The 26,055-nt window shown below is 34.2% G+C and overlaps 2 protein-coding genes across 2 annotated transcripts; both read right to left on the reverse strand.

Moving 5' to 3' along the window:
- Nucleotides 1-5,652: 5,652 nt before the first annotated feature.
- Nucleotides 5,653-11,667, reverse strand: LOC146933529 (lysine-specific demethylase JMJ18-like). Its single transcript, XM_085705328.1, has 11 exons — nucleotides 11,576-11,667; nucleotides 10,551-10,622; nucleotides 10,293-10,370; nucleotides 9,689-10,201; nucleotides 9,379-9,600; nucleotides 8,734-8,895; nucleotides 8,103-8,471; nucleotides 6,882-7,944; nucleotides 6,679-6,782; nucleotides 6,342-6,539; nucleotides 5,653-6,215 (listed from the first exon to the last, which is right to left on the reverse strand). Exons 1-11 carry the CDS (start codon nucleotides 11,615-11,617, stop codon nucleotides 5,850-5,852), a joined length of 3,189 nt encoding a protein of 1,062 aa, XP_085561454.1. The 5' UTR covers nucleotides 11,618-11,667; the 3' UTR covers nucleotides 5,653-5,849.
- Nucleotides 11,668-23,244: 11,577 nt separating this feature from the next.
- LOC146933530 (CASP-like protein 1B1) lies at nucleotides 23,245-24,386 on the reverse strand. The gene is made up of 3 exons (XM_085705331.1): nucleotides 23,992-24,386; nucleotides 23,723-23,846; nucleotides 23,245-23,623 (listed from the first exon to the last, which is right to left on the reverse strand). The coding sequence occupies exons 1-3, from the start codon at nucleotides 24,324-24,326 to the stop codon at nucleotides 23,399-23,401; spliced, it is 684 nt and encodes a 227-aa protein (XP_085561457.1). The 5' UTR covers nucleotides 24,327-24,386; the 3' UTR covers nucleotides 23,245-23,398.
- Between the last annotated feature and the right edge of the window lie 1,669 nt (nucleotides 24,387-26,055).

Below are 26,055 nucleotides of genomic sequence, written 5' to 3' on the forward strand. Positions count from 1 at the left end.
AAATTTTTAAGGAAACATATGGAATTTAATAATTTAACTATATGCACTTATTTGTGTTTTCTTTGCAATAAGTTTTTATAGAAAGATGTAAAAACAATTTTCATTGACCATTAGTTATGGAGAAAATGGATGAGAGAGAAAATTGAATGTAATTTGCATTTAATTTCATGACAATAAACTAAAGTTTTTCTAGGAAAAGATGGTTTTTTTAAAAAAACAAGATTAAATAGGATAAAAGTTTGTCTTTTTTACTTACATTTTAGAACAAAGAAAATGAGTTTTTTTCCTTACATTTTGGGACGGAAGAAGTATTTAATATAGTTTTGCAAACATCCTAATAGTTTGACCGTGAGGATATTTTATATGGAATCTGACGTTGGAATTAGGTCGCCACATTTTCACTTTGTGTGTGTTTATTTGAGAATATGTCCATCACTATAGTAAGATAGAAAATATAGTATTCTAAGATAGCATCAATTGGGAAAATAAACATTTTTTTATTATTAAAAGAGGTATGAATTCATTCAAATTGATAGAACCCCTGTAAAAGAAAATAATGAATATGCGAACAAACTTAGAACATTCAGATTAATAGCATAAAATAACCAACATCATTTATTGAGATACATTGAATTAAAATTATTCTTTCAATTTGAAATAAATGAACACCGTATCAAAACATAAATTAAGAAAAACGCCGCATGAAAACGGGAAATCAATGTCTCGTTAAAAATAAAAAATCAATAAAAATAAAAAACTGAAAATATGCTAAAATCATTTATTTAACTAAAAAATGATTTGGAGATGTAATACCTGTCAATCCCATCTTTTTGAACCAATAAAGAGAAATGAGTGGTGACTGTTGGAGCAAAAAAGGTTGTTGAAGATGATACAAGCATGAGAGAAATTTCTAAGACTTTAAAGACAATGGTTGAGGTGTTTAAAATGAGCTCAGAGGAATTGGTCAAACAGAGTAAGAGTGCTAATGGTGGAGATATTTGGGCTGAATTAGTCGAAATTGGTGTTGACCCAGCTTCCTTGCCTAAAGTATACATGTACCTTGTTAAGAATGCTGATGCATTGAAAGCTTTTAATGGAATTCCAATTGATAACCGCAAGGAAATGTTACATCTCATTGTGCCCGACTATCCTTTTTATTAATGGTAATATATTTATTTATCACTTTTATGCAATTTTATGAGTTTTATCAACTGAAATTGAGTATGAGTATATGAAAATTTGCAGGTATTGTGGAGTCCTTGAAGAATAGTATTGTCAACTACAATGGGCCTATATTTGACTTTTTTTTTTGCTTGTGACAGTTTGATGACTTATGGACATATTGATAGTTTGATGACAATTGTTTTGGTAGTTAATTATTATTGTCATCCTGGTGCTATAAAGTGGAAGATATTTTTTGTTGTTTTTTGATTATATATATAATCAATGTACTCATGAATGATGGTATTGTAAAGGTTCATTACTTTTCTCTGTTAGTCAAAATTTGAAATCTGCTACTGTTAGCTCTAAAATAGGGGAATAATCAATATTTTCTCTCTTTGCATAAATGCCCATGCTTCCATTTCTTTCCACATTGGTAGCAGAAGTTACATTTACATTTGAAGAAAATGGAGCTAGTATAGTGTTTTGTTTTTTATCATATGATATGATGCAATAATGAAGGTGTCTTTTTTTTTTTTATTGATTCTGTTATAGGCTTATGTTGTGTTTGTTTTAGCTGTTATGGAAGGTTTTTTTTATTGCTTTCAAAGTTTTCTGCATCAGCCTGAAGTTATTATTTTATTATGTAAATAATAATTTGTGATGTAGAAATCTTATTCTTGAAAGAAAAACTGGGTGAACAGAAATTTTAGGGCAGGGTTGAAATTGATTATATGATTTTTAGTGGGCACCATTCTTTTCTGGCAGCTTTTATTATGGAGTATAACCATCTCTTTCTGTCTTACCTTTGAAATATGCAGAAATATCTACTATAACTTTTCTATATTATTATTGTTTGGTTTAATATGCCAAAGGAAAATACACTAGTTGCAAATTATACATAACCAAAATTTAAGCTGCTAATGTTTATTCTTGTGGTACTTATGAACAATATCAAAATAATCACATATTGATTGAATTGAGTTACAAATTCAACATAGTGAAGTTTTCTAAGCAAAGGGTAAAAATGGAATAAAAAAATTATAACTAATTCCATTCCGTCCACTTTCCAAACAATGGAGTGGTAAATTAGTTCCATTCCGTCGTATAAAATCCAAACAATGGAATGGAATCTTTGTTCCACTCCGTTCCATTCCATTCCGCTCCATTCCGCTCCATTCCGTTCCGCTCCGTTAGTTTTAGGTTATCCAAACAGAGCCTAAGGCTATGTTTGGATTGATGGTGTGGGATGGAATGGAATGGAATGTGATTAAATAATATACCATTCCATTGTTTGGGTTTGAAAAATAATGATGGAATGGAATGGTACATGGTGGTATGTATTCCATCCTATTCCATTACTTTCCTCAATTTTTATTCCCCCCAAATCGGGAGGTATGGGATGGAACCACTCCTTCAATTTTTAAAATGACTTGTTTACCCTCTTCTTTCCATCTGTTGAGAATATTGAGGGTGAATACGGACGAATTGCTCAAAATCCAACTGATGAAATTGAGGTTCTCTGCTGTGACACTTTGGACTCTGGAGATTTTAGCAGTGGATTTCCAATTCCAGAGATTTCTGATCCTCTGAAGGCATGCACTTATCCTGAATATTTGAAATCTGGATGGAACTTAAATAATATGCTTTCACTCCCAGGTTCCCTTCTTTCCTTTGAAAGTCCTGAAGCTGCAATTTGGAAGAAGCATCTCGTTGACTTTGAAACGAGATGGTGTCCCAGGAAGATGTTCTGCTGACTTTGAAACAATTTGGAGGGTTCATATATAATGTTACTATTGTACTGAGTTCATGCGAGGATACAGATTTGGATAATCTTCAAGTTTCTTGTCCTTAATTCTGTTCAACTAGTCAATAATGTTACTATTTTTTATTTTTTTTTATTTTTACATAAAAGGGTAAAATTGGAATAAAAAGTTATAACTCATTCCGTTCCGTCGACTTCCCAAACAATGGAATGGAAAATTAGTTCCATTCCGTCATAAAATATCCAAACAATGGAATGGTATTTTTATTCCGTTCCATTCCGTTCCGCTCCATTCCGTTCCGTTCCGCTCCATTCCGCTCCGTTAAATTTAAGCTATCCAAACAGAGCCTCTGTGTTTGGATTGATGGTATGTGATGGAATGGAATGGAATGGAGTGGTAACTAATTATGTTCCATTGTTTGGATTAGCAAAAAGTGAATGGAGTGGAATGGAATACAATGGAACCCATTCCATCCCATACCATCCAATCCTTCAATTTTCCATTCCCCCCAATTTGGGGTGTATGCAATGGAATGGAGCACCATAACTTAAATATTACCCTTTTACCCTTATTTTATTTTATCATTATTGTTTCCTCTTCCTCTCAAATACTTCATTTTTTCAATCAGTGTGTGTCTTTCTTCTTGTACATATTTGCATGCTTACTTTTTTTCTTCTTTGCTTTTATGTTCGTGCATTTCTCTGTATATGTAGTGGACCTTTTTTTCTTATTCTTTGCTTTGTATACCCAGCGAGTTTGAGTTATTTTTCTTGCTTTCTATACACAACGAGTTTGAGTTCTTATTTTCGTGCATTGTTTGTATATGTAGTGGACCTTTGTCTTGCTTTCTTATTCCATTGTTATTCTCATGGAGGTGAGGTGAGTGCAATTAATTTTTGGTGACTGCAATTCCTACGAGTTCCTCTTTGGGATGATCTAGGAGCTTTTGTTTGGGTGGTTGAATTATTAAAGAAGATAATTTTTTTTGGTTACAAAGTAGATAAATTTTTTAGTAATGATATATTACATAATAATAGTGGTTTTAAATAGGGGTAAAAATGGAATAAAAACTATAATTTGTTTTATTCCGTCCACTTTCCAAACAATGGAATGGAAACATTGTTCCGTTACATCATAGAATTTCCAAACGGTGGAATGGAATATCTGTTCCGTTCCGCTCCATTTCACTCCATTCCGTTCTGTTCCATTCCGCTCCGCTCCGTTCTGCTCCGTCAATCCAAACAGAGTTAGTGATGTAATCTTAATTATGGAAAATGATTATCACTTGCTTTAAAATGACTAATATTACTTTCATTGATGTGGACTCAACTATTAGCAAAATCTCTGCAGATAATTAGGCTTGCAAGAAAATTGCCTATGGGAGATGTGAATGCATTGAAGGCTGACACTACCAAAGAGGAAGAGGAACCACTGGACGAAAATGATCTTACTTGATCTTCAATATTCTTAAGCTTCTTTAATCCCTTGTCCCCACAACCCTCTTTTTCTTTCTACTTATCTCTATTTATAGGAAGGAAAAGATTGGAAACCCCATTTTATGAATGAATTCGTCAGCAATGTTCATATTTATATAAAGCATTTATGTTTATTTTTGGGAGAAGACATTTTCCAAGTCTCAATATACATAGAATTGAAGCAAAAGATAACCAAACATCCCATAATCAATAAAGTTGATGAATAGGGCTCTTGGGGCATTGTAATAACAGTTGCTTGGGACATGTGGCAAACATGCATGCCTGTGGAAGATATCATATTTTTCTATAAATAGGGCTCTTGGGGAATTGTAATAATAGTTGCTTAATGCATTCAAAAATCCCATCTAACACATAAATGATCATCGATTATTTGTACATGATTAAGTATGCCATTTTTTCTTTTCTTTGTTTAATTTTCAAGTCATTTACTTTAAAAGCACTTTGCTTTCCTTTATATTTTACTTTCAATTTTTTTACTTTTCATGCACTCTACTTTTAACATTTTAAGTTTCCTTGCACACCACATTTTTTTTTCAAAACCTTGCACTTCAAGTTTATTGTAGTGCTTTTAAAGTCTTTTTATCAAAAACGTACTTTTTGCAGCATTAAAATCACACGAAAGGGTCCCATGTCGGTGTACTCGTAGACGAAATTGACACTGTTAATTTTCATTACATATTGAGGAATGGGACAAACATTGACTTGTTTCTTGGACGAACATGTTGGAATCTTACTTTTTAACTTGTTAAGAACTCCCGCTTAAACATTATATTTGTTACTAGTTGTTGGTTGGCAAGCACTAGCCCCAAAAATATCAAAATCCTCACAGCATAAGTGTGATTGAATTGTTATATGATAATATATACATATATCATGATATTATTTCTTTTCTTTTCTTAAATCTCAAATATATATTAAAATATAGTTCACCTAGCCTTCCAAATCCTCCTCCCAAACAGACCCTAAAAGTTCTTTGAAAGGGGCAAACTATGATTGTGAAATAAGTAGTAAAATTTTGTTTATTAACAGCTCATGCAAAATATGATTATGAAATAAGTAGATGACTGAATCCTTATTCTACTGGGATAGGTTTCTGTTTATCCAAATTTTTTTCTTCTTTTATAAATGAATTTCTAGCCTATAAAAAGAAAATATAAAGCAACCTTTGTTTTTAAAAATTTAATGAGGATGCAGATCAGATCACTAAAGATGAAAGGTGCAAAAACTAATAATCCGACCAACAGATGTATATAATTATAAGGAAAGTTGGACTATATCAATGACATTATAGCACATACAAATGGGTCCAATGGCATCCATCTCAAGTAGCAGTATTTTGTCTCTGCAAGAATGGACACAACTAATGACTAAATTGAAATATGACCATTTATTTAGATTCCAATGTAATTGAGATCTTATTCTTGTTTTATTCACAATCTTTCTGGATTTTCTCTATCAGCACTTTCAGCGCAGGTCTCCACTGAGTCAATTGTGCATCAGAACTGAATAACTGACGCATTGCTCGTAACTCGTCAGGACTTCCCTTTTTCAGGAATCTTTCTAGAATCAACTTCATCTCTTCAAACGAATGAGAACTTTCTCCTATGTCATCCTCCTCCAGCTTTATCAAATCGACACCAAAAAGTTTGGTCCTCGAGTCACCTAGAGAGCTATTACTTGAACCACAAGTTAACTTAGAGTCATCAATGGCTTTGCCTGAAGATCCAGAATTAACTTGTTTGTGATTCCAGTACCCTACACATTCATGACTGGGATCTTGAGCTTCAATGGACTGAAACAGTTTATCATAATGGATTAGAAACATCAAAACTTATAATATATACGTCTATGGTACTAATGTTAGGTGTAAGCTAAAAAAGGACATTAACATCTTAAAGATTTTGCGAGTTTGCATTACCTGAATAATGGATGGCGAAAGGAATCCAAACATTTTATGACCATTGATGTTGTGCAGTAGCTCCAAGGGAGGCATGTCTAGTTCACCGAGACTCTTGCGCTTATTTATTTCATAGTTTAGTCTATCAATAACAGATTCCCAGCACTTATCTGCTGAGGTGTTTGTGAAAACCTCGTTGGGGTGTTCTTCCAAAGTAACCTGGAATATATTTTTTATTGAAAGAGAAAGAAATATACTTCAATCGCAATACAAGTCAATGCAAATAACATATATCTAGTAACAGAAACATGTCAATATGATTTTGAGCTTAAAACAGAAACAAGGTCAGGAATGATACCCTGAAAAAAGGGCCAAGAAATCCAGCAGGAATGACTTCACAAACATAGTTACAGATGCTTGATGGATCAAGAATGCTAAAGAACTTTACACGACTCTTGAATCCTTCATAATTTCACCAAAAGAAAAAGAAAAGTTAAACTCAAAAATAAAAAAAAATAAAAGAACAATCTAAGACCGGAAAAGATGTTACAGAAAGCGTACCTTTTGGATATATTGCATGCTTACTGCACCAATGTTTTCCATACACAACAGATCCCAAACTAACAAGCTCAGCCGAAATACTAAACTTTTTCATTGGGGAGCTTTGGTTTGTCAAAGATATACTTGTATTGGAGGTGTCTAGAACTCCCGTTTCAAGCATACTATTAAGTTTCTGTCCTAAATCTGAGTGCATTTGCAGATTGACACCAAACAATTTACAACCATCAAGTGTACCGGAATTTCGAACATTAGTTGGACATGGTGAAGGTTCATTTTCCAAGACAGAAATACCACCAGCACTAAGTTCTATGTTGTCTCGTTCTTTTCTGATCTCTGCACTAGTAACTTTTTCCGCATATGGAACACACTTATTGTGACGGATTTCGGCTATATTTAGCAAAGAATTTGCAGGTTTATCAGAGATATCACCAATATTCAAATACAAAGAACTTCCCTTATCCTCCTTAACTTTATTGTCCATGACCAACATAGTATCATTCAAGTTGTCCATATCACCAGTCAGATCCACATAAGGTGTACGAGAAGTTTCATGATGAGACTCTGAATGGACCAACTCTGAAGAAATGTGACTGTGAGGACTGCTAGGTAAATTTGAATTTAACCTCTCATTAGTTCCTGTACAAGAAGGCGATCTTTTCCCTTCTTTGTAATTCTCAGTTTTGCACATGACTCTCTCCATATCTTGTTCGTGCATGCAAGCATCCTCAACACTAGCAGAAACAACTCCAATGTTTCTAGTTTCCCACGCTTCTATTGCACGTGGTTTTCCTTCTAATGCTTCAACCAATGTACTTAGCTCATCTATTGTATAACGAACCAGAACAAATCTTTTATCCATTTCACATGAGCAAAACAACTTGAAATGTCTAAGACAAGAATAGTTGTCAGGAAAGCACTCGCAACCAACAGCAGAGAGGTGCAAGTCATAGAAGCAATAGTAACATTCCCTTTCCTCAACCGAATCGAAGTCATTGTCCATCTTCAGCATCTTTAAATGATCCGGAAGCCATTCAAGCCTCTCTTTTTCCATCATTATCCTTGTCTGTCAAAAGTAAGGATAATTACACAAAAATATATATAAAAAAAAAAAAAAAAGGTAAATAAAATCAAATAATAAATACCATCCAAAGTTTTACGGATTTTTCTAAATATATGAAAGGGGTTCAAATCAAAGAGGAGAGGGCACACAAAAATCATTACCTTAACTGCATTGGTAAGAACACCATCTTTCCCACAAGCATTTCTCCAATTTAAACATTTTAGATTTTCTTTTCCATGAAGAGTTGTCTCTGAAAGGCCATGTACAGCTTCCTTAGCAGATCCAAATAACAACTTATCATGGGACAAGGATGTCTTACGGCACTGTAGACTGTAAATCTCTGCAGCGTTCTGACCATGCATAAACCAATCATATGGAGCCACATTCACAGCCTCTGCACAATTGAAGCCACTGCTGAAGCCACAGTGGTATGCCCTTGGAAACGTGATAACAAATTCCCCAGAATGCTGGACAGTTCGATACACAGGAACCTCCTCAGACTTGAGTATTGAAGGAGAGAACTGAGTCACCTGTTCAAAGATGCGATCATAACCACTACAATCAGAAGATATATAAAATAAGGAAAGACTTATCAAGATATATAAAATTTGAACATTCCAAATGTCATCGTGATTTTGGTTTTTTAATTAACTTTCATAAGTGCAACTGCCTACAAAATATACATTATGCATCAACTATGTCTCTTTGTTCACGAATTATGTACATGGAAACGATAAAGTGCACAAAAGAAACCAAAAAATAGCAGCAATGAGGAAAGTACAAGGATCATACCAACTCGTTGAGTAGATTTGGCTGCTCTTCAAACAAATCAGGCAAATGTTTCCTCATTGCATCTTCTATAGCTGAAGCATGGCTCCCAGGTACACCATACCATACTTTTGGGTCACCCCAGTGCAAATAATTAAGTGAATAGAGGTGATGATCTTCAACATGCTGTTCCAAGGAGCAGGGAATGAGAACACGGTGTTAATTAGTCTTTATAGGAAAGTATAAAGATTTGAAACAAAAGTAATGCAAAGTTCAAGATATTATTTCTTATGTTATATGTCAACATTCCAAACAAATCAACACAAGCAGTGAAACCTTAAATATTATGAGTGCTTACACACTGAGAATTCTATAATATTAGAAATCATTTGATGTTCGCGTTGGTAGCAGTCTCTCTCTAGTCTAAAGTAGTTCGAGCTATTTATTTTCCACATTGACCTTTAATTAGATTATAACTTTTTATCAATGAGCAAGGTAGCAAGCCTTAAAATTGTCAACTTAGCTTTCTTGAAAAATAACATATAACTCTACAGGAAGACATGCAAACTGAAAAGAAATAAAAATCAGTGATATTGTTTTTTACGCCATAATTTTTTTTTTTTCATTCATATAAATAAGACTAACAAAAAATTAATTCTCACTACATACCCAGCAAAATGAGGAAAAGCACATTCCAACATACAGCCATGGAACTAAAACCCCTGAGATGTCACTTCCTTCAAAACATAATGCAGAACCTGGAAGTCGTGCAAAGTTATTCAAATTCCAGCCAGACATAGCATACAAATCTGAATCACTCTCGGTTAAGGATGATGTCTTAGGAAAACCACTTCCAAGTGCTCCAGTTTCCAAGTCAGCTCCATAATACACCTACAAAAATCATATAGTAATATATAAACTTTTTTCTTAAACACGTTACATTGAAAACCAACAAACGATGTTGTCAATACAATATTACCTCGACCTCATCAGTCGGTTTCTCTATTATTCGCCAGTATTCACCTTCAATATCCTCCAAAGACGGTTCCCGTCTCTCGTGGTGATTATTATCACTACCTTTACCATCTTTGGCATCACTCAACCCGAAGTAGCAATCTTTAAAAGAATTTCCATATTGCTGAAATTCTTTAAGTGTGAAGTCTGGCCCTGATTGGAATCCAAACTTATCATCAGATTCAGAAGTAGCATTAGCTTCAGAACATGAATTTCCAGTTCTCCTATTACACGTTCCCATCTTTGACTGCTTTCCACGTTTTCGTTTCCTTGCCCTACTTTTCTTCCTCATCGGCTCTCGGTTCTGAAGCAAATCAACTTGCTGAATACGGGTCGGAAATTTAGCATTTTCCCATATCTCTTTCTCCTTAAGAGGGCAAGGTGGAGCCCAGCATGCTGGAGGGACAATTTTACATATGCCATATGGTTCAGCTAAGGGACGTATCTTAGCTAGGTAACCAAGCGTATCTTCAAACTCCTAATGAGAAGAGTAAAATTAAAATTGATTCACAGAACAGTGTTACCACCGCCAAAATCTATAGTACATGATAGTGATAATTAAGAGGTACCTCAAACGTTGGATAAAACACAGGTGTTTCACCGATTATAGGCCGACATGCTTCGACTGGATCCCATCTGGATGATATCTGCGGCATGGCAACAGTATATATAACCATGTTACTTTCAATTTCAAAATCTTTTTCGTTTGAATATCTAAACATATATTTATAGGAAAAATGTTCGTAAAACATAATTTAGTTCATGACTTCAATGAGTATAAGTGTATAACAAGACACGTGCTCAACACGGTAGAACATAGTAAATACCTTTTTGTGTTGTGGATTGATGGAAGATTCAAGTGTATTTTCCATGTTTGTTTCGTGCCTAAAAGGATTATCCTGCAAAATGTCACGCACAAGAATGCTAATTTGCCAACTGAATGAAGAAATAGACATGAAATAAACATTAAATCTACTAGAGTATGTCATTAATGTTACTACAGCTCAAACAACAAAAGGATGCATGATACAAACACTGTAATAGCTTAATTTCAAAGAGATTGAAATGTAAATGGTTAGAAGTGGGAATGCACTAAAATACACTCAACAACAAGTTGCCAACTTTTGGAGTTTCTAGTATATATACAAAATGGGGATACAATCATGAACTTAGGGCATCTAAAATTCTACCGGTTACACAACTTAAGTGCCCTTTATGTGCTTATTTGTTAGGCAACTCCGCCCATTTAGTCGACCCGATAGATTAGAGAAATAAGGAGTTACAGTTAGTTAGAGAGAGTTGGGATAACTAGAGAAACTAGACGTGTTGCCAATGAGTAATAAGAGGGTTAAGAGGGGCAGAATTAGGGTTGTTTATCGCGGATCATAGAAAAAAGCGGTACAAAAATGAGATGATCAAAGAATTAGACCATACCAATGCCAAACATAGGCTATTCCAAAAACCAAAACAAAGGCAATACTAATCACCACCACCTAGGTCAGAAATTTTAGATCTTTTCAAACCTCAAGAAAGCAAAAAATTATAAACCATTATAGGCCTAGAAAAAATCATAAATTCAGCACAATAGCTAATCCAAAAATATGACACATCACTCAACAATAGCTCTTCCAAGAGAAAACACAATCAAAGTGTCTTAAGCAAGAATGAAAAAAGACAAAAAAAATATGCACGATAGTAACAATAAATTTTCAATTCCATCAACATTGATAAGATCTAAAAATTTGATGTGTGATCAATTAAAAACAAAGGATACAAATAACACTCTAGAAATATAAATTCATAAAACATTGTTTAAGGTTTAACAGTACCAACCAAGTACAAAAAAACCAACCTCTTTGGCGTGATAATATGCATCCAATTTCAACTGTTTCATTCAATGCAAAATTGTGAATAGACACAAATTGAGCAAGTTATTGTTCCCTGAAACACAAACAAAGACAATTGTAACTAACATCATCATTAGTCCTATTAAATAATCCACAAAACAAACCTTAAAAAGTGCTAAAAACCAAAAAGCAAACATATGCAAAACAAGAACGTACTTAATGCAGCAAAGCTCTTTGAGAGTAGAGTGCTGTTTTCCACGTTCTGAATTTTCACACAGCAATTGCGTACAAATAAAATCAAAACCGAAAGACAAATTGAATTGCATGTATATAATATGATGAATATATATTGATATTATATCTACCTGTGTATGTAACTATGCATGTATACCAATCAATGTGTCAAACCCAATAACAAGTTGTGTAAATTGCAAAAGAGTATAATCTTACAAATCTTGGACTCTAAATGCCAAAATCAATTAGTTATAGAGAGTATTTATAATATAAATATGGAAACAAAAAATATATATAATGGCCTTGGCCAAAAAGTGCAATATATTTTTTTTGAAGGATGGTGCAATATATTTTGACAGGTGGAACAGGAAACAGAATTAAATTAATAATTCATTGAAAATAATGAGAAGGATACGAGGTGGCAGGTGAAGAAAAAAAAAAACAACTGTGTAAAAGATTTGATGAAAAAAAGTATGCAAAAGATATGTTTTATTATTATTACTATTATTATAAGAGAACCGACACACACAAAAAAAATGGTCGTGAAAGCGGCTAAGAGCAACTTCAGTGGTTGAAACTTTGCTTCGTCTGTCAGTCTGAAGTACCCAAAGCAAGCATAATATTTTTGTTGGTCCTTCCATTGTGGCCCGCCACAGTGGCAAAACCGTTAACGATATTTTGCGGGCGTGAAACAAAGTTTTAATTTTTTTTTTTTTTTGAAGGAAAAGTTTTAAATTTATTTCCTCTTAAAAAAGGTTTTAAATTTATTCATGTTTTTATTTTGTCTTCTTTTCTTTTAAGGTTTTGTTTTCTTTATGAATTTTGTGACATATATAATAATTTTGAAAGAGATTAATCGTCTATCTTTATTAATAATTTATTAAAAAAAGATAATTTGTGTATTAAGAATATTTTTTATTAACTTGACTAACTTTTGACATATTAAAAGTTAAAATATTAGATATATTTTACCAAAAATAAATAAATAAATTCTGTGTCCGTATTTTATATCTCTATTATAATTGAAAATAATTTTTTATTAAATTACTTTTTTACAAACTTTATTTTTTCTGTCATATAGTCTAGTGTTTAGAATTCACTTTATAAGGTGAATAAATGGGGTATCTGGAGTTCGAACTCCGACCTAAAAACTGAGTTATGTTCACATAAACTTTTACAAACTTTATTTATTTTTATATAAATTTTGATAACTAGTAATAACATTTTTTTTAAAAGAAATAACTAGTAATAACATATTAACAATCTCTTGTAAAAACAAAATATTAACAATCTGGTTGGAGTGTGGTCGGGTTAAGATTGGCGCAACAAATAATAAGTGTTGATAGCTTCTTTGCCCAAAAAAACAAGTTTTGATAGCTTCTATTGAACAAAAGGTATTCATAGCTGCATATAAAAAAATTGAGAATAAATTATGTAGCTGGAAAAGTAGCTCTTGAAAATAAATTCAGTTACACTCTGCAGTTACACTTCAAAAGGTTTTCAGTTTATTGTGTATAAGCTTATCAAGTTACTCGTAGTTGTGGATAATGATATAAATAAAAGCCTTTGATTTTGAAATGGTGCAATTATTTTGAAGTGAATTCCATTTTAAATTCCTACGTTTTTTTAGAGAAAATTGTCCTTATTAGGTGGCAATAGGTGACGCTTACGCAGAAGATCACATATGCACTTAACATATGACAAGTCATTCCATGTAAGAATAGTAATTAATATGAAACATTATCAATCAAAAAGAAATTATTTGAGGCATGTTCTACCAATTTACAAAATTTGAATGATTAACTTTATCAACCATCACAATTTCAATTATCAAAATACATATTTACTTATTTTATTGGGAAAAAAATACATATTTCCTTATTTATAATTCTAAACACTAGCACATTAAGAAAATTTATAATTTACTATTAATAATTCTCTAAATTTTATGTAATTATATTGAAATTTCAACATGACCAAAGTATTTTTAAGTCAAGTAGGCCTCAATAAAATTGTCTTGGATGATAAAAGAAAAATAATTTTGGACACAAAGATGATAAAAGGAAATGAAAAGTAAGAAAATAGATAGAAAAGAGACTTGAGGATGAGAAAATAAAGACAAAACAATTGCTTCCCCCGTTAAATTTGATATAAAAACAAAATGAAAAGATATGGTTGTAGAGGATTAAGACAAAAATACCCTTATGTTGATTTTTTTTTTTAAAAGATAAAAGTAGTAATCAATATCACTTCATTGATCGCTACTTTTTTATGGTTAATTTACAAGAGAGAAAAACACACATGATAGATTAGTAGAATTCACTTTAATAAGTGGACCTCATTAAGAGTCTCGTTAATCTTTTGTGTGTGTATCTCTAAAAGAATTGACGGTAAATGGAGGATAAATAAACAGAGAAAATATAAACTCCTACATTAAATATTCATTGTTCTCCTAGGGATTCACGAAACTTCTCTAGTTTTGGAAAAGAAGAATTTAATGCTTTCTCTATTTGGACTCCAAATGTGTTCAACATGAGGTTTGAATTACTTAATTAAACTATCACATGAGATAGATTAAAGTAAAGAGTATTAAGTTTAAGAATGGTAAAGAGTTATGGATAATGTGAGTTTCGAAATATGGTGAAGATGATCTCACGAAATTGAGGAAGATTCTTATTTCAGTGAGAAAGAAATTTCAAGGGTTTGAAAGGCCAATTCGATCACAAAAATGGCATGTTTGTCATTTTTTAGACTTTCTCTTCACACACACGATTTTTCGCATGATAGATCGGAAAAGATTAAAGTTGAGACTCATCTCTAACTTTTTTTTTCTTCTCTATTTTCTTTGTTGAACCAAGTAAGGAAGGAAAAAAAAAACTCTTCTTCCCTATCATTTTCACCTTTTACACTCTCTTCTATTTCTTTCTTTAATTTATTGAGATAAATAAATAAAAAATCTCTTTTCTTAACGGATTTTAGTATCTCATTTTCACTTCTCATATACTCTCTCATTTTATTTTCATTGTCATAAAAAAACTGGACCCATCAACTCGACATGTTTGTACTTTGATAAACAATTGTAGAATAAAAAAAGTTTTGACCTTTTTCATGTTTAAGTCATTCAAGATCCGCATGAGAATTAAATATCTATGAATATGATGACTTTTTTGAAGACAAAAAAATATTAAAGTTAATAAAAAAAAATAGCGTACCTTTACTCTCGTATTTTTCCACGGCGATCTCTCTTTATCTGCAAATCTCACGAGCGACGATGAACACCGTGACAATAGATATTTCTGTAAGTTTAAAAACATAATCATATTAGATGATAATAAAATAAAATTCAACCATAGATCTATGATCACTCATCACTGAAATGGTGAGATCTACTTGCATGAACTAAATTTGTAAAAGAAGTTTTAGAGCAACATAATTTTAAGTGAGAGCGAGAGGAAACAAACCTTAGATGAATTGTATGAAATTTTAGGATATTATGTGATTTTCTTACTCTCTTGACTTTCTTATAACTTTTATGAGCTTAAATAAGGGATAGATATGTCCCTCTAACAATTAATGAGCCTTTTTGAAAAGTGAATAAAAATGTTTTAAATGGGAAAACTATATACAAGAAAGAAAAAAATAGTCCATCCATTTGAGACCCAACACTTCATCAAACAATATAAAAAATAGTTCATCCATTTGTCATTGTGATACAAGCCCACGGAAAAAGTTGTCATCCGTGTTTTAAATGAGATATAAATGGTAATTATTTGCAAAAAAAATATCTGATACGAGGGGAGGCATGGAAATAGAGTCCGCCCACGCTCGAACCCGGTCACCTCCACCCTGAATTTAACATGAAATATCAATTTAACTGGGAATGGGTGCGGGTGCGGGTGCGGGGAAAACTCGGTTTTTTAGTACGAGGGTTGGTGCGGGTGCGACGGATGCTTATATCGGTCTCGTCCCATTTATTGGCCTCGCCCCGTTGTCATGCATGTAGGAGGAACATGACCTTGTTTGGCATTATCAAGAAATGTTAGTATGGAAATAAGAATTTTTACGGTGAAATCATTTATTATTTTATCTTTTGAAATTTCAATCAATGGTTCTGTCAATAGACACCTACGATCTAGACCAACACCAAGAGTGTTCTTAAAAGAAAAATTAAAGAAAAGAAACAAATATGAGCTCTTAGGCCTTTCTTTTTACCTAAGGGTGGGCTTTTATCTCGTAGGATCTACAGAGCTACCCATTTTTCTTGATCTCTTTACGCCTCCACTTGTGAAGAGATATCATTTATGACTTAGCTTCCAAGCATTCTACTTCAGTGAGGTTAGTTGAAACCATCAAAAAATTCATTGCAAACTCTATATCCACCCGGATATTAGCCACAATGATGTCTGGCACATGGTACATTATTTTAAGATATGTTGTGGAAGGTATCACACATAGTTTAGCAATTGTAAATCTCCCGACGAGACATTTGCAAATAGATTTACATTCCACCACTAGGAAGTGGATCTTGACGGTCTTTCACCAAATGTTGCTATGAGTTCTGAGCATCCCCATGACTGGGTGGTTACCTCTTTAAACCCCTAGAGGTCGGATCCCACATAATGTGTGAGATTTTTAATAAATAACTGTAATTTTTTGAACGGGTCAACATATAACACATCACATATGTTGCACTGGTTGTCTAGGACCCTTCTAACCTCAGAGTTATCTATCATACTCGGACTAGAATGCGAGATGTGATGGTTTGAAATTATGCAAGGTAACTGATGTAAGATTTTTACATCTCATAAAACTATTTACACGTGAGTATATATAGGATTGTATCCACATGGAGTTGCGTATATCTTATGCATTTTCACAATATTTATCACATTAAGTGTTTAGGTATAAATTGTTTGTTTGTGTAAAGCTATTTTTAATTATTCGACATAAAAGTAAAACGAGACGAGGCAGGGCTATTTCGCTTGGGGTCAGAGATATCAACCAAGCGTAACAGCTGCAATCTCTCGATCGATTAACAGATTCTAGCTTTTTAAACGATATTATCACAATCACTCGACAATATCATTCGTGTCCAAATGATATCGTTATTTCTAAGGGATCGTCTAAACATCGATTTCCCAAACATTTAAACGATCACAAAGTCGATTGTATAATTTAATCGACGATTTCCCAACCGATTAAATTACCCAAAAGTATTAAGTTCTAGATTAAAAGTGATTATCAAATATTAACATCTATGTCTAGAGTGATAACTTTAGATAGATTGTTATTCTATTTCTAGATTCAAAAGTATGTGTCCATATCATTTTAAATCTCATAAAACATTAAATGCAAGAATAACAACAATATTGAATAAATAGCTAGAACCATATATTAAATGATCAAAAGATTACATAATAGCTTGTTTAAATACCTCAAAACCTCAAGAGTATATGTGGCTACATATGTCTATGATAGCCTTGCAAAGGATGAAGAAGAGATGAAGATTCAATGACAAGATCCATGATGTCTCAACAAATTTTGGCTTGAATCTACTCCTAACTACCTTGCATTGTGTTTCTCTATCTAGAAAATGCCCTAACCTCTCTCTGAAAACCAGAAAAGATGAATAAAACAGTAAGTGAATGGCTGGAAAGAGAAGAGAAAGCTATGTATATGGGTTGAATTCATTCCTGCACGCTTAAGCGTGCAAGGGCGCTTAAGCATGCCTCTTGGAAATCTTCCGTTGGCCAATGGGAAGCAGCCACGTGTGCCTTATCACTTGCAACCTGAAGCAGTTCGCTCAAGCGTGCTGGGAGCGTTCTATTAGCGTGCAAATCTGAGCTCTCGACATTTTGTACGCTTAAGCGAGCTGAGGTCACTTAAGCGTGATAGCTAACTCTTTGACAAGCGTACCACAAGCGTGCTGACAGCGTACATGAAGGTTGGCTACTGGAACTTGCACGCTTAAGCGAGCTGAGGTCGCTTAAGCGTGCTGCTTGAATCTTGGAAGCGTGCTAGAAGCGTACCAATAGCGTGCATTAAGTTGCTCTCGGCATTTTGGACGCTTAAGTGTGCTGACTTTGGTTCTTGAGCTTCTTTCTTGTTCCTTGCTTGTCATTTCCTGCATAAGAGGGATAGAATTAGGCATATAAAGCATAAATGGTGAAATTACAACAAATGATTGCTTTTCCTTAGATAACTTGCAGAACAAGTCACTAAAATGCCTATTTTAACACATGAATTATAATACTTTTGAGCACTTATCAAATTCTCCCCAACTTAGCTTTTTGTTTGTCCTCAAACAAAAGATTCAAAAAGGAAACTTACAAGGCTTTGGACAAGATCTTTCACAAGTTCCAGATAGTTCAAACATAAAAAAATTTCAAGTGGTGATTCAAATGTGATTGCGCAGGCAAGCATGAAGTTCTCTAATTAATACAAGCACAAACTATGAATGTGAAACAAGTTCTAAGCATAAAATTCTTCTCAGACAGTTCAAGTCACAAACATGATTATCTATGAACCACACCTAACACACTTCTTTGTAAGTAGATGAACAAAGTAAAACAATGAATGAGGGGTAATGTACACACATCCAACAATCAAGCTAACATTCTAATTAAGTTATGAGTCCATCCAAATATCATCTCAAAAAGCACAAAAGCATGGATCAAAAGGTCTTTCTAGGTTATAACTTGGTCGGGCTACAAAAGAAATGTCATATGTGGGGTAATTGAAATCAAGAGGCCGAGCATAGAGGAACATTCTTTGTATCAACAATTAAAACCAATATCCTCCCCTACCAATCATTACAAACCCTTGGTGATTAACAATCTAAACAATAACCTTGACAACTTATTCTATTTTTTATTTTTCTTTCTTTTTCTTCTTTTTCTTTTTCTTTTCTTTTTCAGATTTATAAACTTTGCTACTTCTAATATGTACATACACTTCAATGTTGTCAGGTTATTTAAACAATTCACCATGATACTTGACATAATAAACCTCCCTTTCTCCCCAACTTAAACACAACAACTCTAATTGAATGTTCCCCTATCCTAAGGCAAAGGACAAAGTACAAAAAGGTTAAGGGTTCAACAAAGTAAAAATATCAAATTAGGGTTTTTGAAACACATGAACTGGATTTTTGAAAAATTTCAGGCAAATTCAATGAGCATTATGCTTATGAATATTGACAGTTCATGTATGAGGACTTGATTCATTTGGCTCAGATTAGGGTATCAGATACTCGCTCTTCTCATGGGTAGGTTTTATGTGGTCAAGTTGGTTAGCTCAATTTCAAAAAGTGCCTTGATCCTTTCCATGCTTCCATACAATTCAAAACAGTAAATAGATTTAACATAAAGCAAACAAATTAGACAATGATTATTGGTCTCCAGCATATAGTGAACAATTGAAGCTACCTCACTTTATTGGCTAAGTACTAAGTGGTTCAAGAGTAAACATGCTTAAGAGAAGAACTAGATGAGAAAAGTTTTGTGCAAAGTACTAGTTTCAAATTTTTAGTTAATGCCTAGAAAAACAGGAAACCAATATCTTGGCTTTGCGCTTTCTCACAATTCCTATCATTATCACACACCTGAATTTGCTCAAAATTTGGCTCTTTCGAGCACTTTAAACATTAATGTTCATGAGCAATTTTCTTCTTTGAGAAACAAAAGCAAGACTAGACAAAATTTTCATCCAAGGCACATTAGTAAAGAACAAACAACAAGCTAAGTTATTTAAACCAAAAGAAATATAACCGAAAGTAATGAAACAACATACTGAGCACTTCAAATCGTGCTCCAAAAGGTAAGAGTACTAAAAACATTAAAATTGTTCCAAATTCAAAGCAAAAACAAAAACTAACAAGTATAAAGTCAAATGATAAAAGCAAAAGCATAAATGCATCACTAAAAACACGAGTTGTGGTCAATGGTTCGCCATATCATCCCTATCATCCTCCATGTCATCAACACCATGAACATTAGCCGTCATCTCCTCATCATCAACAAGACTTCCGAAAGCACCACCCCCTCCAGAGTAGACTGGTCTGTCCCCAGGCCACATACAAGACTGGTAATACTGGGCGGGAGTCATCATCGCATAGGTCGGGTCCAAGTGAGCATCATAGAGATGCTGGTAGAACCCCTGGTTACTTTTGAAAATAGCAACTTGTTGATCCATAATGAGGAGTCCCTCTGCTCCTGTCGCCGAGCTCTCTGCTCCTGCCTCTGATCCTGCTGAGTCAACATAGCAGCAAGGGATGAAAAATCATAAGCGCCAGGATGCTGAGGCATATCATGCTGATGTACATCCTCCTGTGGTATCTCTTGCTCAGGCTCTTGCTCAGGCTCTTGCGCAGGTGCAGGCTCAGGGTCATGTGGTATTACTCCAGCTAATTTTTGGGAAAGGTTGTAGATATACCTATCATTAACCACTCCCTTGATCTTTTCAGTTCTTGGCTCAGGAATCTGGGCACCCTGGTCCTTCACTTGCCCCATTATGAACCCTGGGAAAGAAAGTTTAGTATTTTTACCAATGAATCCACACAAAGCTACATGTTTCATTTGGTCGGATATGACACGGACCACATCCACTTGTCCTTCTTGTAGAATGTGCCATAGCAAAGGGAGAGCAGCCATAGGGGTGGTGTTGACATGACTCTTGGGCACGACATTGTGCACCAGGAACTGGAAAATGACACCAGCCTCAAGGGTCATGTCATTAAAGTTGGTTGTGGTTAGGTCATTGTTCTTCCCCCTATTGAAACGTCTACCCGGTAAAAGTATGTCTCTTGCTATCTGGGTAAAGTTGTATGAACGGTCTCTCTCCAATTCGCCATACTCACAGAGGGATAGGATGGTAGGATCCTCAGGTGGTGGTAGCTCGAGGGGTTCACCAAGGTAGGTGTTTATCGTATCTCGGTCAAACCGGATAGTGGTCCCCCGGACCATGGTGGTATAAGTAAACTGAGCATCCATCTCATGTCTCTCACACAAGGGCATTGCATTTGCATAAAATTCTCTGACAATGTCAGGGTTAATTCGGGTTTCAGGGGTCATAAGCATGTCCCACTTCCTACTGGTAATCATGTTAAGGATAAGGGGATATTGGCCAGCCGGATTAATGGTAAAAACTTTTTCATGCCATGTGCCCTTATTCAACTCATTGAATCACAAACAATGTTTCCCGGATGAGAAACGGGTTCGGTCAAAATGCCGGGGTATGGGTATGGGTATGGACCGCTCAATAGTACCGGAAGTGGAAGCTCTCGGTCGTTTGTTACTGGTTTTGGGTTTAGGTGCCATCTGCAAAACAACAAGAAAAATCCATATACAGAGTATAACAAGCAATTAGAACACATATGGAATTAAAGGAAGTGAAACAGATTGTAAAAACACAGAAACAGGCAGCTCAGAAGCTTGCACGCTTGGGGCACGCTTAAGCGTGCTCGTCAGCAAACATTCATAAAAATTCTGGGTTTGCACAATTAAGCGTGCTGAGGATGCTTAAGCGTGATGCACTTCTGCAAGCGTGCAGCCTCTGACCTGTGAAAATCATCCAAAATCCAACACAATCCAGCATAAAAATCATCCCTAATACTCTACAAACTCAATCATGAACAAGAAATGATTGCTTTTCCTTAGATAACTTGCAGAACAAGTCATTAAATTGCCTATTTTAACACATGAATTATAATACTTTTGAGCACTTATCAGTAACTCCTCATCAGAAAATGCTAGTGGAGGTTATCTGGCATGTCCCTTGATTAGGTTAATCTGATGAGGATGACCCTCAAACACTTTAGTGCATGGAGTTTTCTCTTTATTGAAATGACGATGGAATTCTAACCTAATAGATGTCCCTCGTTGATGATCATGGTCGAGCCAAACTGCCAAAAATATTAAGGCCGGGAGTTGCTCCCTCCTCTCCTGTGACCACTGTCATGCCGAGGAGGTGAATTGTTGTTTTGGCACCTTTGCGTTGTTCGAAGTGATGGTGGGACAAATGTCCACATTTCTATGGTGTCACAAATCTCCTTTCTTCAACAGTTCATTCTTTATCTTTATTTTTGTGCTTATGAATGTTGTGACGAGAGGGACTATAAAGTTTGCAGTTTTTGGAGGTGTCATCATCATGAAAATATTTCTTCGTCTCTTGTTATATTTGGTGTGATGATGACAGGAGAGTTTGCAGGTTTTCCACCCTAGCCAATTGTTGGTTTTGCTCATCGAGCATATGCGATTGTTGTTGTATCAGTTGATACAAATCTGCCAAACGATCTCCGGTCCTAATTTGTGTGGAGTCGTTTATCTCTTCCATGGATAGATCTTCACATGACTTGAGTGTATCATTAGGTAGTGTGGCATACGCCCCTCTGTTGGTTTGGAGGTTTGTTGTGGGATCATCGTAGAAATGATCACTAGTGATGAAGAAAAGTCAAGCACTCGTGTTTTGCGTGATGATGAAGATTCTGTCATTGCAATGCATGTCAGCGTCTGATATCGTGAAGATGTTTTAGTTTTGGTACCAATTCCAACCGTTGTTTGCAGTAGTCAGAATGTAAAGAGGATTTGGGGAAAGAGGTTGTGAAAACTTCATTCCCATATGCGACACTACTATTTGTGTGGGAGAATAGAAGAGTCGGCTGGAGTAGGTGTGATGCAGCTTTTATGGTGGCTCATGGCGGATGATGATTGTCCTTCATCAATGTGAGGGGTGCACCTGCAAAAACATTTCAACGCTCAATGAAGTCTCAATGCTTTGAGTTGACTTCTCATAATGAGAACGTGTACCTGATATCAGTGTGGACCATTATGGCGATGGTCAGGCGATCAGATGATCATACGAGGGACTCAAATTTGCTCTAAGCATAATATTTTGTGCATCGTGGCTCTTCATCGGTGTAAGTGATTTGTAGCTATGGATGGATGTCTTACGGATCATGGATTCTAGGTCATGAGGATTGGGCATTGGCCAAATCCAGACTAGACAGACTGATTATATCTAGATTTTTTTATTTTAGAAGCATACATAATTTTGCATCGAAACTTTTATAAAAAGTAATTTTGTGCACTTCTTTCTTTTTAGGCCAATGATATAATGTACTATTTATTTTATAATATTGTGCCGGGAATCATGTTTCTAATATTGCACCTCTTAAGTTGAAAAAAAAAGTATTTGGGAAAAAAGTTTAAAATTATACATGTGGAATCGTGTTTCTAATCTCCACCATTGAACTCTCATATCATCATCATTAAACAAGCAATCTCTTTTACTTGAACTCTCATATCATCATCTTTAAACATGCAATCTCTTTTACATCACGAAAAAAAAAAACTTGTTTTTAGGAAATCCAAGTGCATGTGCACCGTATGATCTATTAAAACCATATTTGTTCATAGTAATATTTCCAATTTTAATATAATGATAAACCAAAACCAGACTTTTTTTTTTTTAATAAACTCAAACAAGTAGATGTACATAATTAAAATAGGGTGATGACCGGCCAAGAAAATAAATATATGTGTACACAAATGATGTATTACAAGTTATTAGCATCAAGGAACTGCAATAATAGTGTGTTAATTGCGATTTAGTTGGAGGAGTTTGTTGATGGACATCACTGTAATAATGAGTAGGAGAATGAGCCCAATGAAAGAAGCTATTAAGGCACCACCACCTCTGTTGCAATAGGACTCAAATTTGTCACATATTTTATTCCATTTTGCATGTGAATTACCATTCCTTCCCAATTCTGACATAAATGTTGCTGCACCATCTCCACTTGATGCTAGAGCCAAAGCCATCTAATTCACCCAATTAATCAAAAAAATATAATCAATCAGTTCTCATATGTTAGTAATTTTAACTTAAATGATCAATTAGAGGTGTCATTTATTTTGTACCGTGTCAAATACTGCAATCAGTGCAAGTTGGAGCCCTTTGTTATGAAATTTGAGTCCTAATATATCCATTGCTATCATAACCAAATTATGAAGACTGACAATTCCATTGGCTACCACAAAGTACCTGTATTCTCACCACAAATTAAATCATAAGGTGAAAATTAAATGTCTAATAATATTATTATCACTATTAAGTTAATTTTTCAATGAAAATGTTTAGATACAGAAGTGTTAGAAAGGTTTAAATTAGAGAGATTTTATGGACTAACACAAAAGCTGGAGTATGCTGAAACTTGGCAGTAAGAGGAACTGTAATTGGGGTGCTACCAATGGTAGCAACTACAAAGCTTTTGGTTTGTTTGTTGAGTGACATAACAAGTGTAGCTGATACAGTGGCCAAAAATGCAACCACCCTAAGGGACAAAAGGATCCAATCCTTCTTTGGTTTGGTCTCAGGAACAACATTGAAACCAGACTCTATTTTTTCTTCATTTCCTGAGGCCATTGTGATAGTGTATAGTTTATTGGAGTTTGAAAATGTTATGTTCAAATCGCTTGAAGGATGCGTTATTATAGATGGAAGACAGAAATATTGATGAACCATATCGGTTGTTAAGTCTAAGAAGCTAAATGTAGATTCTGTCTGTAAATTCAGCAGGTTGTCTAACCAACTAATCTGTCGGTTGTTATCCACTGGTGAGAAATATGTGAGGACTTGTGTGACTCGATCACTTTGATATAAAATTATTTTTTACTTTCATCAATTTACAAAGTAGTCGGTATATCATTCATACGTGTAAAAGATTTTTACATGGTCGATCAATCGGATTATAAAAGTTGTTTGACTTTGTTCATAACTACTTTTAAAGAGACATATATGAATAATTTCGATTTATTAACGTTGTATATATTGATAGTGTATGAAAATTAAACTCATTGTGATGTGCAAACTTTTAATTATGATGGTGTGATTGCGTGTTCAGATAGAGATTCAGTGTAGTGGAGAGATATTCATAGGATTGGAGATGAGTTTCATACTACCAAGTAAGTTGGTTCTCAAAACTTTAAGAAAATGTGATTGGGTATTCAAGGGATTCTCTTTTTTGGCATGATTTTTGGATGGCGGGTGTGGTATTAAAGAATCACTTAAGAAGACTTTATAGCCGGCAAAGTGAAAGAAAAAAAAATGTTCGGTTGATTGATATGGTGTTGAATGATGTAGAGGGGGTGATCTATGGTGGAGGTGGATGCATTATTTATGATGGTAAATTTTCAATCGGAAGGGCTTACCTGTGGGTTGATATACGATCTCAAAATTGATAGGTCTCCTTTATATGAATTTACATGGAATAAATTGATTTCGTTGAAGGTTTCTTTTTATTTTTTTGTTTTGTTAAGATTACTGCGAGATAGACTCTCTACAAAGGATAATCTTGCAAGTCGTGAAAAAATCTCTCGAGTCATATATCGTGTTAGTGGTTACAGATTACTTGAATCTTCTCAACATTTATTTGTAGAATGTAAATTTTTTGTTATGTTCGGAATTTAACAATTGCTTGGTTGAGTGTTAGTAGTGCAGTGTCCAATAATGTGTTGGATCATGCTCAATATTTTAGTGAGTTATGTTCTTCTTGAAAGGTGCATCGTAACATACTGCAGCCGATTTGGATGATTTTTGTGTAAACTATTTGAAAAGCTCGCAATGCCTTTATCTTTAAACATAAAAAGCTTGTCTTGAATAACATTGTAGAAACAATTAAATTGTGGTCTTGGTGACGAGCTAGGAACCTCTCCATTAAACTCTTCTCCATTTCTTCCCTTTAGAAAGATAAAGACATAAAAAAATATTAAAATAATTAATGATGGTATGACCTATTTAATGATAGGACCCACCACCTATTTTATGTATCAATCTTTTTCATAATGGAATCTCCATTTATTTTTATAAGGGTTAATAGGTCTTTACCCCCTGTAATATAGGTTATTTCCGGTTTTTACCCCTGTAATTTTTTTTGATTTACCCCCTGTAAAAAAATTTCGTTTTGATTTATCCCCTTAGTAGGCCAAACAAAAACCAATTTTATTTTATTTTTCAAGAATTTTGGTTTTTGTTTGGCCTATTAGGGGGTAAATCAAAACAATTTTTTTTTTTTACAGGGGGTAAATAAAAAAAATAATTTACAAGGGGGAAACCGGAATGACCTATATTATAGGGAGGTAAAAACCTATTAACCCTTTTTATAAATGGAGATGATCTCAACTCCTTGGTGACGGTTCAAAACCTATATCAAAATACTACCTCCGTCCCTATATATAAGATCATTTTGCTAAAA

Source organism: Medicago sativa, chromosome 4, assembly GCF_051527215.1.
Source record: "Medicago sativa cultivar Bolivia chromosome 4, Bolivia_mono, whole genome shotgun sequence".
NCBI lineage: Eukaryota > Viridiplantae > Streptophyta > Magnoliopsida > Fabales > Fabaceae > Medicago > Medicago sativa.

What these genes read in the sequence shown, in the direction of transcription:
- LOC146933529 (XM_085705328.1), bottom strand. Translation starts at nt 11,617, where the DNA reads ATGAAACAGTTGAAATTGGATGCATATTATCACGCCAAAGAG. An exon ending in TGTTTTATCCAACGTTTGAG is followed by an intron (nt 10,202 to 10,292) that starts GTACCTCTTAAT and finishes TCTTCTCATTAG; the next exon opens with GAGTTTGAAGATACGCTTGG. An exon ending in TTTCGCCATCCATTATTCAG is followed by an intron (nt 6,216 to 6,341) that starts GTAATGCAAACT and finishes AAACTGTTTCAG; the next exon opens with TCCATTGAAGCTCAAGATCC.
- LOC146933530 (XM_085705331.1), bottom strand. Translation starts at nt 24,326, where the DNA reads ATGGTTCATCAATATTTCTGTCTTCCATCTATAATAACGCATCCTTCA. An exon ending in CAGCATACTCCAGCTTTTGT is followed by an intron (nt 23,847 to 23,991) that starts GTTAGTCCATAA and finishes GTGAGAATACAG; the next exon opens with GTACTTTGTGGTAGCCAATG. An exon ending in TGATTGCAGTATTTGACACG is followed by an intron (nt 23,624 to 23,722) that starts GTACAAAATAAA and finishes TGGGTGAATTAG; the next exon opens with ATGGCTTTGGCTCTAGCATC.